Source organism: Petromyzon marinus, unplaced genomic scaffold (genome assembly GCF_048934315.1).
Source record: "Petromyzon marinus isolate PM22_M1 ecotype Great Lakes invasive population unplaced genomic scaffold, UKy_Petmar_22M1.pri1.0 PM_G_Scaffold_27, whole genome shotgun sequence".
NCBI lineage: Eukaryota > Metazoa > Chordata > Hyperoartia > Petromyzontiformes > Petromyzontidae > Petromyzon > Petromyzon marinus.
This window is the reverse complement of record NW_027422839.1, coordinates 1,917,368-1,932,650: the sequence shown is the minus strand read 5'-3', so window position 1 is coordinate 1,932,650 and position 15,283 is coordinate 1,917,368. Positions and strand designations below refer to the sequence as shown.

At 45.9% G+C, this 15,283-nt stretch overlaps 1 protein-coding gene across 1 annotated transcript in view; it reads right to left on the bottom strand.

Moving 5' to 3' along the window:
- The window catches only part of LOC142913938 (uncharacterized), a 57,671-nt gene that overhangs the window by 8,647 nt on the left and 33,741 nt on the right, over positions 1 to 15,283 (bottom strand). Inside the window, exon 2 of the mRNA XM_076061057.1 lies at positions 5,176 to 5,199. Coding sequence (XP_075917172.1) covers positions 5,176 to 5,199 — 24 coding nt within the window. The remainder of the gene's footprint in view (positions 1 to 5,175; positions 5,200 to 15,283) is intronic.

Here is a 15,283-nt window from a genome sequence, read left to right as displayed (position 1 = left end):
ACATGTCCTAATTGGTATTGGCAGTAAACACAATGCATTCAGAGTCTTCAATACATATAAACATTCAGGAGTTTCAAAAACCATTCCGGACTGGGCCAGTCTGATATTTGACAACACGTTTTTTTTTTTAATTGAGCATACATTGCACCATATATCAACGTTGATTAGCCAAAACCAATTTCAAGTATGCTGCTGCAGTGGAGTCGTCGTGCAGTGCATTTCACACTGCTGAAAATAATCCCACACACTTGGTTCCCCTGATCACAACGGAGCCATTTACATTAGCAGTGTCGCCTACTGTATTACAGTGAAGCTACACTGTACTCGGCAGGGATTGTCTTAACGCCTATGTACAGTGAGGGAAAAAAGTATTTGATCCCCTGCTGATTTTGTACGTTTGCCCACTGACAAAGAAATGAGCAGTCAATCATTTTAATGGTAGGTTTATTTGAACAGTGAGAGACAGAATAACAACAAAACAATCCAGAATAACGCACGTTAAAAATGTTATAAATTGATTTGCATTTTAATGAGGGAAATAAGTATTTGACCCCCTCTCAATCAGAAAGATTTCTGGCTCCCAGGTGTCTTTTATACAGGTAACGAGCTGAGATTAGGAGCACACTCTTAAAGGGAATGCGTCCTCCTCACTCTGCTTCCCAAGAACGGAGACCTGAGGCACCTACAAAACTGGCGTCCGGTCTCCCTCCTGAACACAGACTACAAAATATTGACGAAGGCTCTCTCCCTGCGACTGAAAGGGGTGATTGCACAAGTCGTACACGGGGACCAGTCCTACACCATCCCCAGACGAACCATCCACGACGGCATCTTCCTGGTCAGGGACCTCATCGCGGTGTCCCAGAGGTTGGGCATCCCAATTGCGTTTCTTGCTCTTGACCAGGAAAAGGCTTTTGACAGAGTGGACCACAAGTACCTGCTGGGAACCCTCAAGACCTTGGGTTTTGGGGATGCCTTTGCCCGAACGATCCGCCTACTCTACACCAAGGCGGAGTGCATGATCAAGATCAACGGCGCCCTCACTGCCCCGGTCAAATTCGAGCGAGGAATGAGACACGGATGCCCATTGTCGGGCCAACTTTATGCCCTGGCATTAGAGCCTTTCCTGAATCTCATAAGGCGGAGACTCAGCGGCCTGGTGCTGAGGGAACCAAGCGTCAAGTTGGTCCTGACGGTATACGCCGACAACGTTCTCCTCATCCTGCGCTCCCTGGCTGATGTCGCCCTGCTGCATGAGTGCCAGGAGGTCTTTTCGAAAGCCTCCTCATCAAAGATGAACTGGCAAAAGTGCAGCGGCCTGCTGGTTGGAGCGTGGGACATGACCGAGTGTCCCGAGAAGGCAAAAGCCATCAATTGGAGCACAACATCGCTGCACCACCTGGGGGTGTTCCTCGGACCAGAGGAGGAACCACCGCAGAGGAACTGGGTCGAGCTGGAGGAGAAGGTGAAGGAGCTGCTGGCCACCTGGAGTCGCCTGTGCAAGTTCCTCACCTTCAGGACAAAGACGTTGGTGGTGAACCAGCTGGTGACGTCCATGCTGTGGCACCGACTCTTCTCCCTGCACCCCCCCATGAGCCTCGTCAACGCACTTCAGAAGCGAGTCCTCGACTTCTTCTGGTCGGGTGGAGGACACCGGGTCGCGGCTGGGGTCCTGGCCCTGCCACTGGACGAGGGCGGTCATGGGCTGGTGTGCGTGCGGAGTCAGCTGGCCACCTTCCGACTGCAGGCAGCGCAAAAGTTCCTGCACGCCGCCCCTGCACCGGCCTGGAGCGTCACGGCCTCCTTCCTCCTGAAACAGCTGGGGGGTCTGCAGTGCTCCAAGTAACTATTCTACATGGACCTGCAGGGCCTCCCACTGGGACAGCTGCCACCCTTCTACAGAAGCATCCTGCAGACATGGAGCTCCCTCGCCGTCAGGAGGCTGAACCAACTGCAATCGGCCGAGGATCTGGTCTTCGAACCGATCCTCAGGAACCCACAGACAAAGCTGCCATCCACCACCACCACCCCTGGCATGGAGAGGCGCCTCGCCAACGCGCGGCTCACCAGGATGGGAGATCTGGTGGAGCCTGAAACAAGGGGCCGGTGGTTCGGACCAGCAGACGTGGCCGCAAAGACAGGGCTGCAGTCGCTCCGGGTGGTTGCCTGGATCCTGGCCGAAGCCAAAGGGGCCTTCTCAGCGGCAGCGGGGAGAACGCCCCCCATCGGCGTTGGGGATGACGAGGCCCCTCTCGATCCCCCTCCACCGGAGCTCTCAGTCGTGCCACTGCATCGCCAATGCCGACAAACGAAGGCGGATCACAACCTGTGCCGGCTAGAAGACCTACCGGAGGTGGCCTTCGCAAATGTAAAGAGGAAGGTGCTCTACTCCTACATGGTCCGGTTCCACCAACAGGACACCCTGAGGAGCCACAAGGACCATGCCTGGAGTAAAGCCCTGCCCTGCGTCTCTCCGGAGAGGCCTCGCTGGAGGCAACTCTACTGCAGACCGACGCACAACCGCATCGGCGACCTCAGCTGGAGCATCGCCCACGGCACCGTCACCACCAACGTCTTCCTGGCGCGCTTCACCGACACGTCCCCGGAGTGCTGGTTCTGCGGTAAAGTGGAGACGGTGGCGCACCAATACGTGGAGTGCAAGAGCCTGGACTCGCTGTTCAAGGTCCTGAGAAACATCCTCCTAAGGTTCAGCCTCCACTTCTCCCCGATGGTCCTCATCTTTGGATACCCGAAGGGCGACGGACCCCAACATCTTCAGGGGCTGGTCAACGTGCTCTTCGGCTACGCCAAGCTTGCCATATACAGGGCGAGGAAGGTGGCCCTGGAGGGGCAACGTCCGGCCAGCAGCCTGGGCATCTTCCGCGCTCTGGTCGGAGCCAGGGTGTGACTGGAGTTCCGCCACGCCCGGCTGACCCACGCCGTGCCGGCCTTCAAGGAGCAGTGGGCGCTGGAGGAGGCCGTGTGCTCGGTGGCAGATGACGGAGAGCTCTGCATGCAGATCTGAGCTACCCGTCGGAGGCCGTTTGACTGTGGGAAGGGCTGCGTGCAGGTGCAGCACTTGTCGTAGTTATAAAGAAAATAGAGAGCGAGAGAGAGCCAAATGGAGTAGGAAGAGAGGGGGCAGAGAGAGAGGGGGGGGCAGAGAGGGGGTAGAGAGAGAGGAGAGGCAGAGAGGGGGGTAGAGAGAGGGGGGGGGGCAGAGAGGGGGTAGAGAGAGAGGGAAGGGGAAAAAAAAAGTAACAAAAAATTGGGTCTTTCACTTAAAAGGGGGGGGGGGTTACAAAAAGCAAAGATTAAAAAAAACAAAAAAAACGAAATGATGAACGGAGCAAAGTGTCGACTACACTGAGCATCTTCTTGCTTCTTCTGATTGTAAAAAAAGAGAGAGGGAGAGAGAGCGAGAGAGAGAGCGAGAGAGAGAGAAAGAGGGGGAGAGAGAGAGTGCGAGAGAGGGAGAAAGAGGGAGAGAGAGAGAGAGGGAGATAGAGGGAGAGAGAGAGAGGGAGAGAGAGAGAGGGAGAGAGGGAAGGGGAAAGAAAAATGTTTTGGGTCTTTCACTTAAAAGGGGGGTGGTTTATATAAAGCAAAGCATTAAAAAAACACAAAAAAACCGAAATGATGAACGGAGCAAAGAGCCGACTACACCAAGCATCTCCTTGTTTCTTCTGATCGTAAAAAAAGAGAGAGAGGGAGAGAGAGGGCGAGAGAGAGAGGGAGAGAGGGAGAGAGAGAGAGGGAGAGAGAGAGATGGAGAGAGAGAGGGCTCCACTTTGTGCTGCTCTTGGCTGGCATCTAGCAGCTCACTACTGCGTGCCGCGTGTGTGTGGTGACCACCACGGGTAACGAGACACACACACTCCACGGGGATGACGATGCAATGGTGACGAGGACAGCTCCTCGTCGTGACACTCTACCTGCTGTGCAAAGAGCGGAGACCGAAGAGGCCGACGCCGAGGAGCCGGGGTCGGAGCCGGCGGAATCCTTCTCAGAGACGGCAAACAGACGCCATCGCTCCCGGGACTCGGCCTTCGTGGGCGTGGCCCTTTGGTCACGCCCCTTCTTAGGCCCCGCCCCTTGACTACGCCCCTTTCCAGGACCATCCATTGGCCACGCCCCCTTTTCAGGCTCCGCCCTTGGTCACGCCCCCGTTCCTAATTAATAACATTCAGTAGAGTCACGTAGGCATAAGAAATAATAAAATTACATAATAGCGTACGACGTTTCGATTGCAACAAAAGCAATCATCAGGTACAGAAGAGCTAAATTTAAGAGAGAGAGGAAACACATAACTGCAGATATATACACAGAGGAGCACACTAAATTAAACAGGTTTTAGTAAAATTTGGAAACCATATAAAGCAACACAGACCGACCGTCTGTGTTGCTTTATATGGTTTCCAAATGTCCTCTTGAAATCACGCGATACCCCCCTCCCCCATTCTTTTGGCCAAGTGTAAGAAATACAATTTTAGACTTACAACTTTTTTTTGTTATTTCCTTTGAACCTTTATACGTGACTTTACCGAATGACCTAAAGAAACAGCTTTTATTATTTTACATTTATTATTTTGAATTTAAAATTTATTTTGTATTTTCCTTCTACGTAACTTTACCGAAAGAACCCAGAATACGAATGTCGGCATTGACGAAAGTTTTAAGTAAAAAAATAATAATAATTATTATATTTGTGTGTGTGTGTCGCTTGGCAGGATGGTGGGATATGGCTGTAGCATGGAGCCCACGGAGACTTCATCCAGCAGTGGATTGACCACGTCAAGTGTGCATGATGATAACGTCATGTACACATTAAGTACGAATAGACACGCGTGTAGTTATGTATATGTGTGTGTGTGTACGGGGAGCGGTAGCGCAGTGGTTAGCGTATCTACGCTCCACGAACCCAGCAGCAGCTTCTACTAAGAGCAGTTCCATTACCGACCACGGCTGTCATCAGTGGCGAACGGTGTCGGAACCGGTTCTGTGAGTCCCATAGAGCTCCCCTCGGCCTTCAGTGCGGGTGGAGTAAAAAAATTTTTTTTTAATATCCGCAGTTGGGAATACAAAGGCGGACGGGTGTGGGAGCTTCCATCGGTGCCTCTCTAACAGCCCTTGTGGCCCAACAGCGTCACACGCAGGTTTATTTTTAATATCCATCTATATTGATAGAGAGAGAGATATCTGAGTGTCTGACAGAGAATATCAACAGAGTGTGAATCCATCTAAATACGAGTAGACAGAGAGAGATTAAATGAAATGGCTTTCATTTAATCTCTCTCTGTCTCTCTCACATCACTCTGTCAGTCCACCGCTGGATGATGATCAAGATGATGATCATCATCATCATCATCTTGGCCTGCAGTGTGGTGAGTGAGTGGCTAGGTGAATGGGTGAGTGAGCGTTGTCCTTACCTGAGTGGTGAGTGAGTGGGTGAGTGGATGAGTGAGTGTTGTTGTGACCTGCAGTGTGGTGAGTGGTTGGTGTGACCTGCAGTGTGGTTGAGTGGGTGAGTGAGTGGGTGAGTGAGTGTTGTTGTGACCTACAGTGTGGTGAGTGGGTGGTGAGTGGGTGAGTAAGTGTTGTCGTGACCTGCAGTGTGGTGAGTGAGTAGTGAGTGAGTGTTGTTGTGACCTGCAGTGTGGTGAGTGAGTGGTGAGTGAGTGGGTGAAGATTCACTGTTGTGTTGGTTTTAGGCTGTATATAAATGTTAAATGACATTTATTATTCATGTTAATGTGTGCTTCAGTCTGACATTGCATAGCGCATACATCAAGCAAACAAATACCCAGATCTCTTACTTGGCTTTTAATATACCACAGAGCCACATGCAGATTGCAGGCACCTATAAAGACCAGCATAGCACATCAATTGTGGTGTCATCTGCAGCATGGCCTCGACACCTTTGTCTCCCCAGTGCTGATGTTCACACACGACATCAGTCGGATATTTAAGGCTGAATTGACCTTGGGAAGGCCCAGGACAGGTATGTTGTTGTATGCCGCTGTATGTTGTTCAGCAGTGGATTGACTAAAGGTTGTACATTATTATTTTTACAGCTCATGAATAATGGCTACATGGACGATTCATGCCAGGAGTGATGGCACAGTGGCGGATTAGAGATGGACAAGAGATGGATAAGAGATGGATAAGAGATAGATAAGTAAGTAATAAAATGGCACGGCATTTTTTTTCTCTCTCAAAGGAATGAATCTTTATGGACATTTTGAACTGGGTCATAGTTTTACTTCTGCGCGCCTCTCGCATCTCCGCAAGTGACATGCGCGCGGCAGGGGCAGAGTTGCTATTATTAATGCCCGGTGGAGTTCGTAATGTCTGCAGGCGTGTGCGCTACACCGCACTCTGTAATAAAACACGTGCTTTCCGACAGGCGCGCTGTAACGGGAGATAATGAATCCGCGGCGGAATGATCAAGCATGGATCAAGCTGTGATAATTTGAACACCTGTTTCTTTCTGCTCGAGCATGGATCAAGCAGTGTTCGAGATTTTGCATGGTAAAAAAAAATCGGTCGATTCCCCGTTTATTTGAAGATTGTTGGGTCATTAAAATATGTCGATTCCCGTAGCGGTATTCCACATATGGGTAAATCCACGCCTGATTATTCCATACGTGGGCCTAAAATGCGACCGTAATTTATTATTCATTCTGTCGCGGATTCATTTTGTCCTGTTGGAGCGCTTTCCCAGGCAGTGGCGTTGGCCGTGCTTGCTAATGAGTTCTCCTCCGGGGCATTGGAAGCGTGCGCATTGATGCGACAGCGAGCTGAAAGAGTGCAAATACACGGAACGGCTGTGGCACCGGAACACGAGATTGATTTTCTGTTAGCGGCAAGTGCGTGGGGGCTGCTGCCCCTCATCTTCTTCCTCCTCCTCTTCCCTCCTCGTTGCTGCCGAGCTCGCTGCCTCCGCGCAAACTCCTACGAGACACGTCTCTTGGCTGGCTCTCGGCCACCTCGGGTCATTCGCACACACACACGCTCCCCGCGTGCATTTCCCCTACGCGTACCCAGGTATACGCCGCTGCCCACACTCGGCCACGCGCGGTTACCCACCACGTGCCCACGCTAAAAATAGCGCGGCAACTACCCGCGCGTCGCTCCCTTCGTCCGCTACGACTCGCGCTATAAATAGCTGTGTAAAGATGCGCGACCGCGGCTCCGCACGAGCACCACCAGTCGTGCCACCGACCACACTGCCCACCACCACCACGATAGCCACAACTACCACTGCCACAACCGCAACAACCGTTGTATGATTATGCACGCGCGTACCCGGGTACCTCACAGCGCAGCTCTACACACGTGGTAACCACCGCCAGCAGCAGCAGCACCATCACGCGCTTGAATTGCGTAATCTTGTTTTATTTTACCGTCGATTATTTATTCTCCACGAATAAACAGACTAGACTGTGCGTGTCAGTGCGGACCAGCAGGACAGGTCTAACCTATCTCTCTACTGCCCGATACTTAATCGACCTGTCCGCTCTCTCTATTTTCTCTCCGAATTTCGCCACCTTTAGACTTACCTCTCTCCCTCGTACTTGCGGTCCGACCTCGCGGCGATGGAGGTCGCGGCAAGATGATGCTGCAAACGGAATCTGGCTGCTCTCTGCCCCGTCTCACGGACGTGCGAGTAACAGTGAGGTGACGGCTCCTCGATCCCTCCCTCCTGTTGATCTTCAAAGCCCTCGCGCCGCCAATCCGCGGTGCATCATGGGTAGAACCGTTAATCCGCGGTGCATCATGGGTAGAGAGGCTAACCCGCGGTGCATCATGGGTAGAGGCGCTAACCCACGGTACATCATGGGTGGTCATTTAAGTTAAGCCACGGCGCCCCAGTGTCATTTGGCCTGGGGGGGGGGGGGGGGGTGCCTGCCAATTCCCTGGCCCTGAGAAACCGTGGAGCACCCCCACGAGGGGGCCTCTCGGGTAAAAACTCAGGGCAGGTGCCCGCCCCCTCCCCACGAGGCCCTACGTGAGTGTGTGTGTTTATGTGGGGGGGGGGGGGGGAGTGCTGTGACGGGAGCCGGGTGGCTTCTCGGTCGCAGCAGCACAGCGACGGCCACGGTTTCGACGGAGCGGCTTCGCTGTTGTGGCACCACACAGGTGCACTAATGCACGGTACCGTTATTTTATCATTAGCCCAGTGAGTACCGTTCTTTTATCATTAGCCCAGTCAGTAGCGTTATTTTATCATTAGCCCAGTGAGTACCGTGATATTATCATTAGCCCAGTGAGTACCGTTATTTTATCATTAGCACAGTGAGTACCGTTATTTTATCATTAACCCAGTCAGTACCGTTATTTTATCATTAGCCCAGTGAGTACCGTTATTTTATCATTAGCCCAGTGAGTACCGTTATTTTATCATTAGGCCGGTGAGTACCGTTATTTTATCATTAGCCCAGTCAGTACCGTTATTTTATCATTAGCCCAGCGAGTACCGTTATTTTATCATTAGCCCAGCGAGTACTGTTATTTTATCATCAACCCAGTGAGTACCGTTATTTTATCATTAGCCCAGTGAGTACCGTTATTTTATCATTAGCCCAGTGAGTACCGTTATTTTATCATTAGCCCAGTGAGTACCGTTATTTTATCAATAGCCCAGTGAGTACCGCTATTTTATCATTAGCCCAGTGAGTACTGTTATTTTATCATTAGCACAGTGAGTACCGTTATTTTATCATTAGCCCAGTGAGTACCGTTATTTTAACATTAGCCCAGTGAGTATGGTTATTTTATCATTAGCCCAGTGAGTACCGTTGTTTTATCATTAGCCCAGTGAGTACCGTTGTTTAATCATTAGCCCAGTGAGTACCGTTATTTTATCATTAGCCCGGTCAGTACCGTTATTTTATCATTAGCCCAGTGAGTACCGTTATTTTATCATTAGCCCATTGAGTACCGTTATTTTATCATTAGCCCAGTCAGAAGCGTTATTTTATCATTAGCCCAGTGAGTACCGTGATATTATCATTAGCCCAGTGAGTACCGTTATTTTATCATTAGCACAATGAGTACCGTTATTTTATCATTAACCCAGTCAGTACCGTTATTTTATCATTAGCCCAGTGAGTACCGTTATTTTATCATTAGCCCAGTGAGTACCATTATTTTATAATTAGGCCGGTGAGTACCATTATTTTATCATTAGCCCAGTCAGTACCGTTATTTTATCATTAGCCCAGCGAGTACCGTTATTTTATCATTAGCCCAGCGAGTACTGTTATTTTATCATCAACCCAGTGAGTACCGTTATTTTATCATTAGCCCAGCGAGTACTGTTATTTTATCATCAACTCAGTGAGTACCGTTATTTTATCATTAGCCCAGTGAGTACCGTTATTTTATCATTAGCCCAGTGAGTACCGTTATTTTATCATTAGCCCAGTGAGTATGGTTATTTTATCATTAGCCCAGTGAGTACCGTAATTTTATCATTAGCCCAGTGAGTACCGTTATTTTATCATTAGCCCAGTGAGTACCGTTATTTTATCATTAGCCCAGTGAGTACTGTTATTTTATCATTAGCCCAGTGAGTACTGTTATTTTATCATTAGCCCAGTGAGTACCGTTATTTTATCATTAGCCGAGTGAGTACCGTTATTTTATCATTAGCCCAGTGAGGACCGTTATTTTATCAATATCCCAGTGAGTATTGTTATTTTATCATTAGCCCGGTCAGTACCGTTATTTTATCATTAGCCCAGTGAGTACCATTGTTTTATCATTAGCCCAGTGAGTACCGTTTTTTAATCATTAGCCCAGTGAGTACCGTTATTTTATCATTAGCCCGGTCAGTACCATTATTTTATCATTAGCCCAGTGAGTACCGTTATTTTATCATTAGCCCAGTCAGTACCGTTATTTAATCATTAGTCCAGTGAGTACTGTTATTTTATCATTAGCCCAGTGAGTACCGTTATTTTATCATTAGCCCAGTGAGTACCGTTATTTTATCATTAGCCCAGTCAGTAGCGTTATTTTATCATTAGCCCAGTGAGTACCGTGATATTATCATTAGCCCAGTGAGTACCGTTATTTTATCATTAGCACAGTGAGTAACGTTATTTTATCATTAACCCAGTCAGTACCGTTATTTTATCATTAGCCCAGTGAGTACCGTTATTTTATCATTAGCCCAGTGAGTACCGTTATTTTATAATTAGGCCGGTGAGTACCATTATTTTATCCTTAGCCCAGTCAGTACCGTTATTTTATCATTAGCCCAGCGAGTACCGTTATTTTATCATTAGCCCAGCGAGTACTGTTATTTTATCATCAACCCAGTGAGTACCGTTATTTTATCATTAGCCCAGTGAGTACCGTTATTTTATCATTAGCCCAGTGAGTATGGTTATTTTATCATTAGCCCAGTGAGTATGGTTATTTTATCATTAGCCCAGTGAGTACCGTTATTTTATCATTAGCCCAGTGAGTACCGTTATTTTATCATTAGCCCAGTGAGAACCGTTATTTTATCATTAGCCCAGTGAGTACCGTTATTTTATCATTAGCCCAGTGAGTACCGTTATTTTATCATTAGCCCAGTGAGTACCGTTATTTTATCATTAGCCCAGTGAGTACTGTTATTCTATGATTAGTCCAGTCAGTACCGTTATTTTATCATTAGCCCAGTGAGTACCGTTATTTTATCATTAGCCCAGCGAGTACCATTATTTTATCATTAGCCCAGTGAGTACCGTTATTTTATCATTAGCCCAGTCAGTACCGTTATTTTATCATTGGCCCAGTGAGTACCGTTATTTTATCATTAGCCCAGTGAGTACAGTTATTTTATAATTAGGCCGGTGAGTACCATTATTTTATCATTAGCCCAGTCAGTACCGTTATTTTATCATTAGCCCAGCGAGTACCGTTATTTTATCATTAGCCCGGCGAGTACTGTTATTTTATCATCAACCCAGTGAGTACCGTTATTTTATAATTAGCCCAGTGAGTACCGTTATTTTATCATTAGCCCAGTGAGTATGGTTATTTTACCATTAGCTCAGTGAGTATGGTTATTTTATCATTAGCCCAGTGAGTACCATTATTTTATCATTAGCCCAGTGAGTACCGTTATTTTATCATTAGCCCAGTGAGTACCGTTATTTTATCATTAGCCCAGTGAGTACCGTTATTTTATCATTAGCCCAGTGAGTACCGTTATTTTATCATTAGCCCAGTGAGTACCGTTATTTTATCATTAGCCCAGTGAGTACTGTTGTTTAATCATTAGCCCAGTGAGTACCGTTATTTTATCATTAGCCCGGTCAGTACCGTTATTTTGTCATTAGCCCAGTGAGTACCGTTATTTTATCATTAGCCCAGTCAGTACCGTTATTTAATCATTAGTCCAGTGAGTACTGTTATTTTATCATTAGCCCAGTGAGTACCGTTATTTTATCATTAGCCCAGTGAGTACCGTTATTTTATCATTAGCCCAGTCAGTAGCGTTATTTTATCATTAGCCCAGTGAGTACCGTGATATTATCATTAGCCCAGTGAGTACCGTTATTTTATCATTAGCACAATGAGTACCGTTATTTTATCATTAACCCAGTCAGTACCGTTATTTTATCATTAGCCCAGTCAGTAGCGTTATTTTATCATTAGCCCAGTGAGTACCGTGATATTATCATTAGCCCAGTGAGTACCGTTATTTTATCATTAGCACAATGAGTACCATTATTTTATCATTAGCCCAGTCAGTACCATTATTTTATCATTAGCCCAGCGAGTACCGTTATTTTATCATTAGCCCAGCGAGTACTGTTATTTTATCATCAACCCAGTGAGTACCGTTATTTTATCATTAGCCCAGCGAGTACTGTTATTTTATCATCAACTCAGTGAGTACCGTTATTTTTTATCATTAGCCCAGTCAGTACCGTTATTTAATCATTAGTCCAGTGAGTACTGTTATTTTATCATTAGCCCAGTGAGTATGGTTATTTTATCATTAGCCCAGTGAGTACCGTTATTTTATCATTAGCCCAGTGAGTACCGTTATTTTATCATTAGCCCAGTGAGAACCGTTATTTTATCATTAGCCCAGTGAGTACCGTTATTTTATCATTAGCCCAGTGAGAACCGTTATTTTATCATTAGCCCAGTGAGTACCGTTATTTTATCATTAGCCCAGTGAGTACCGTTATTTTATCATTAGCCCAGTGAGTACCGTTATTTTATCATTAGCCCAGTGAGTACTGTTATTCTATGATTAGTCCAGTCAGTACCGTTATTTTATCATTAGCCCAGTGAGTACCGTTATTTTATCATTAGCCCAGCGAGTACCGTTATTTTATCATTAGCCCAGCGAGTACCGTTATTTTATCATTAGCCCAGCGAGTACCATTATTTTATCATTAGCCCAGTGAGTACCGTTATTTTATCATTAGCCCAGTCAGTACCGTTATTTTATCATTGGCCCAGTGAGTACCGTTATTTTATCATTAGCCCAATGAGTACCGTTATTTTATAATTAGGCCGGTGAGTACCATTATTTTATCATTAGCCCATTCAGTACCGTTATTTTATCATTAGCCCAGCGAGTACCGTTATTTTATCATTAGCCCGGCGAGTACTGTTATTTTATCATCAACCCAGTGAGTACCGTTATTTTATCATTAGCCCAGTGAGTACCGTTATTTTATCATTAGCCCAGTGAGTATGGTTATTTTATCATTAGCCCAGTGAGTATGGTTATTTTATCATTAGCCCAGTGAGTACCATTATTTTATCATTAGCCCAGTGAGTACCATTATTTTATCATTAGCCCAGTGAGTACCGTTATTTTATCATTAGCCCAGTGAGTACCGTTATTTTATTATTAGCCCAGTGAGTACCGTTATTTTATCATTAGCCCAGTGAGTACCGTTATTTTATCATTAGCCCAGTGAGTACTGTTGTTTAATCATTAGCCCAGTGAGTACCGTTATTTTATCATTAGCCCGGTCAGTACCGTTATTTTGTCATTAGCCCAGTGAGTACCGTTATTTTATCATTAGCCCAGTCAGTACCGTTATTTTATCATTAGTCCAGTGAGTACTGTTATTTTATCATTAGCCCAGTGAGTACCGTTATTTTATCATTAGCCCAGTGAGTACCGTTATTTTATCATTAGCCCAGTCAGTAGCGTTATTTTATCATTAGCCCAGTGAGTACCGTGATATTATCATTAGCCCAGTGAGTACCGTTATTTTATCATTAGCACAATGAGTACCGTTATTTTATCATTAACCCAGTCAGTACCGTTATTTTATCATTAGCCCAGTGAGTACCGTTATTTTATCATTAGCCCAGTGAGTACCGTTATTTTATAATTAGGCCGGTGAGTACCATTATTTTATCATTAGCCCAGTCAGTACCGTTATTTTATCATTAGCCCAGCGAGTACCGTTATTTTATCATTAGCCCAGCGAGTACTGTTATTTTATCATCAACCCAGTGAGTACCGTTATTTTATCATTAGCCCAGCGAGTACTGTTATTTTATCATCAACTCAGTGAGTACCGTTATTTTATCATTAGCCCAGTGAGTACCGTTATTTTATCATTAGCCCAGTGAGTACCGTTATTTTATCATTAGCCCAGTGAGTACCGTTATTTTATCATTAGCCCAGTGAGTACCGTAATTTTATCATTAGCCCAGTGAGTACCGTTATTTTATCATTAGCCCAGTGAGTACCGTTATTTTATCATTAGCCCAGTGAGTACCGTTATTTTATCATTAGCCCAGTGAGTACTCAGTTATTTCAATGCTAAATTCGCCTAGTTATTTCAATGCTAAATTCTCCTGTTTGATTTGTACTAGGTGCCTCGGTGAATGTATATGCTCTGACTTTAACATAGCTATTTCTGTGACCAGTTACAAGCTAATCACTCAGCTATTTCAATGCTAAATTCTATGCTAATTCCTTTGTCAAGGGGTGCCTCTGCGGATGTGTATACTTTAACTTAGCTATTTCAATGGTAAATTCTATGCTAATTCCTTTGTCAAGGGGTGCCTTTGTGGATGTGTATGCTTTAACTTTAACATAGCCATTTCTGTGACCAGTCACAAGCTAATCACTCAGCCATTTCAATGCTAAATTATATGCTAATTCCTTTGTCAAAGCGCTTTGTTTCTTCTCACACAGCTTAAAAAAGCGTGACTTTTTCACTCCAGCACTGTCCTCCAGACAGTCTCGTCCCTTCATCTGATGAAGGCCGCTTGTGTTGTGGCCGAAACGTCGTGAGAATATTATTGTGTTATTTTATTTTATCAATTTATTATTTTATTCTCATTCTACGTGACTTTACCGAAAGAACCAAAGAAGATGAATCCTTGCAGTCACGAAAGCTGTAAATCGGAAGTTATTGTTGTTGGTTTGTATTACCATTGAGGTCAGTTCTCTCCTGCGCCAAACTAATATAAACTGACTGGGAGCATGTTCTGGATAAATGAGTTGGGTTTTAGATTAAGGAGACATTTTCATGAAGTAAGGCTCCCGTACCATGATTTCACAGTGCGCCGTGATGTTGCAGCACTGGCGACGGAGCAATGTAGATTACCTGTTGATCCATCCATTGAGTTTCTATCGTCACGGACATTGAATCCAGTCTATTGATTCCCTCTACAATGAACCACGTAATCTGCCGGCAAACAACGATGTACATAAAATGTATTGCGTGCTAAAAACAAAGGTCATTATAATCGGAATTACAAGTCAAGCTTATTCTAAATCACATTCTTGTCTTAAAAATATCTTAATATTAGAGAAAAATCCACTATACACACACACACGAGTACTGTTCACACACGCTCATTACATTTTTGTCATGGTCCATTCTAAAAGCTTGCGACGGCTGCTGAATGCGCGCCTATTGAGGCCGTCCAGTCTCCTCGCTGTCGATTCCGCACGTAGTCTGGCAGCTTTCTCTGTGTGCCCACTTAAAACTTCTTCCCACCGATGTTTACGTAGCATCGTGCTCACATCGGCCTCTGTAGGACATTCTCATCAACACAGCTGGGCCCGCTGTAGTCGCCGCATTTAATTTCCTCGACAAGACGCGTTGGTTGGGCCAGCTCTAGCCCAACCAGTCAGCAGCCAACGCCTGCACTGAAAGGGTTGAAGAACTCCATATCACAATACTTGAGGTGGAGACATTTGGATAGTGCTTTAATAATGTAATCATTGAACACAGAGCTGATGGGTTTTTTTAACTAAATAAATATCTGGGAATAATTAGTGGGTGGT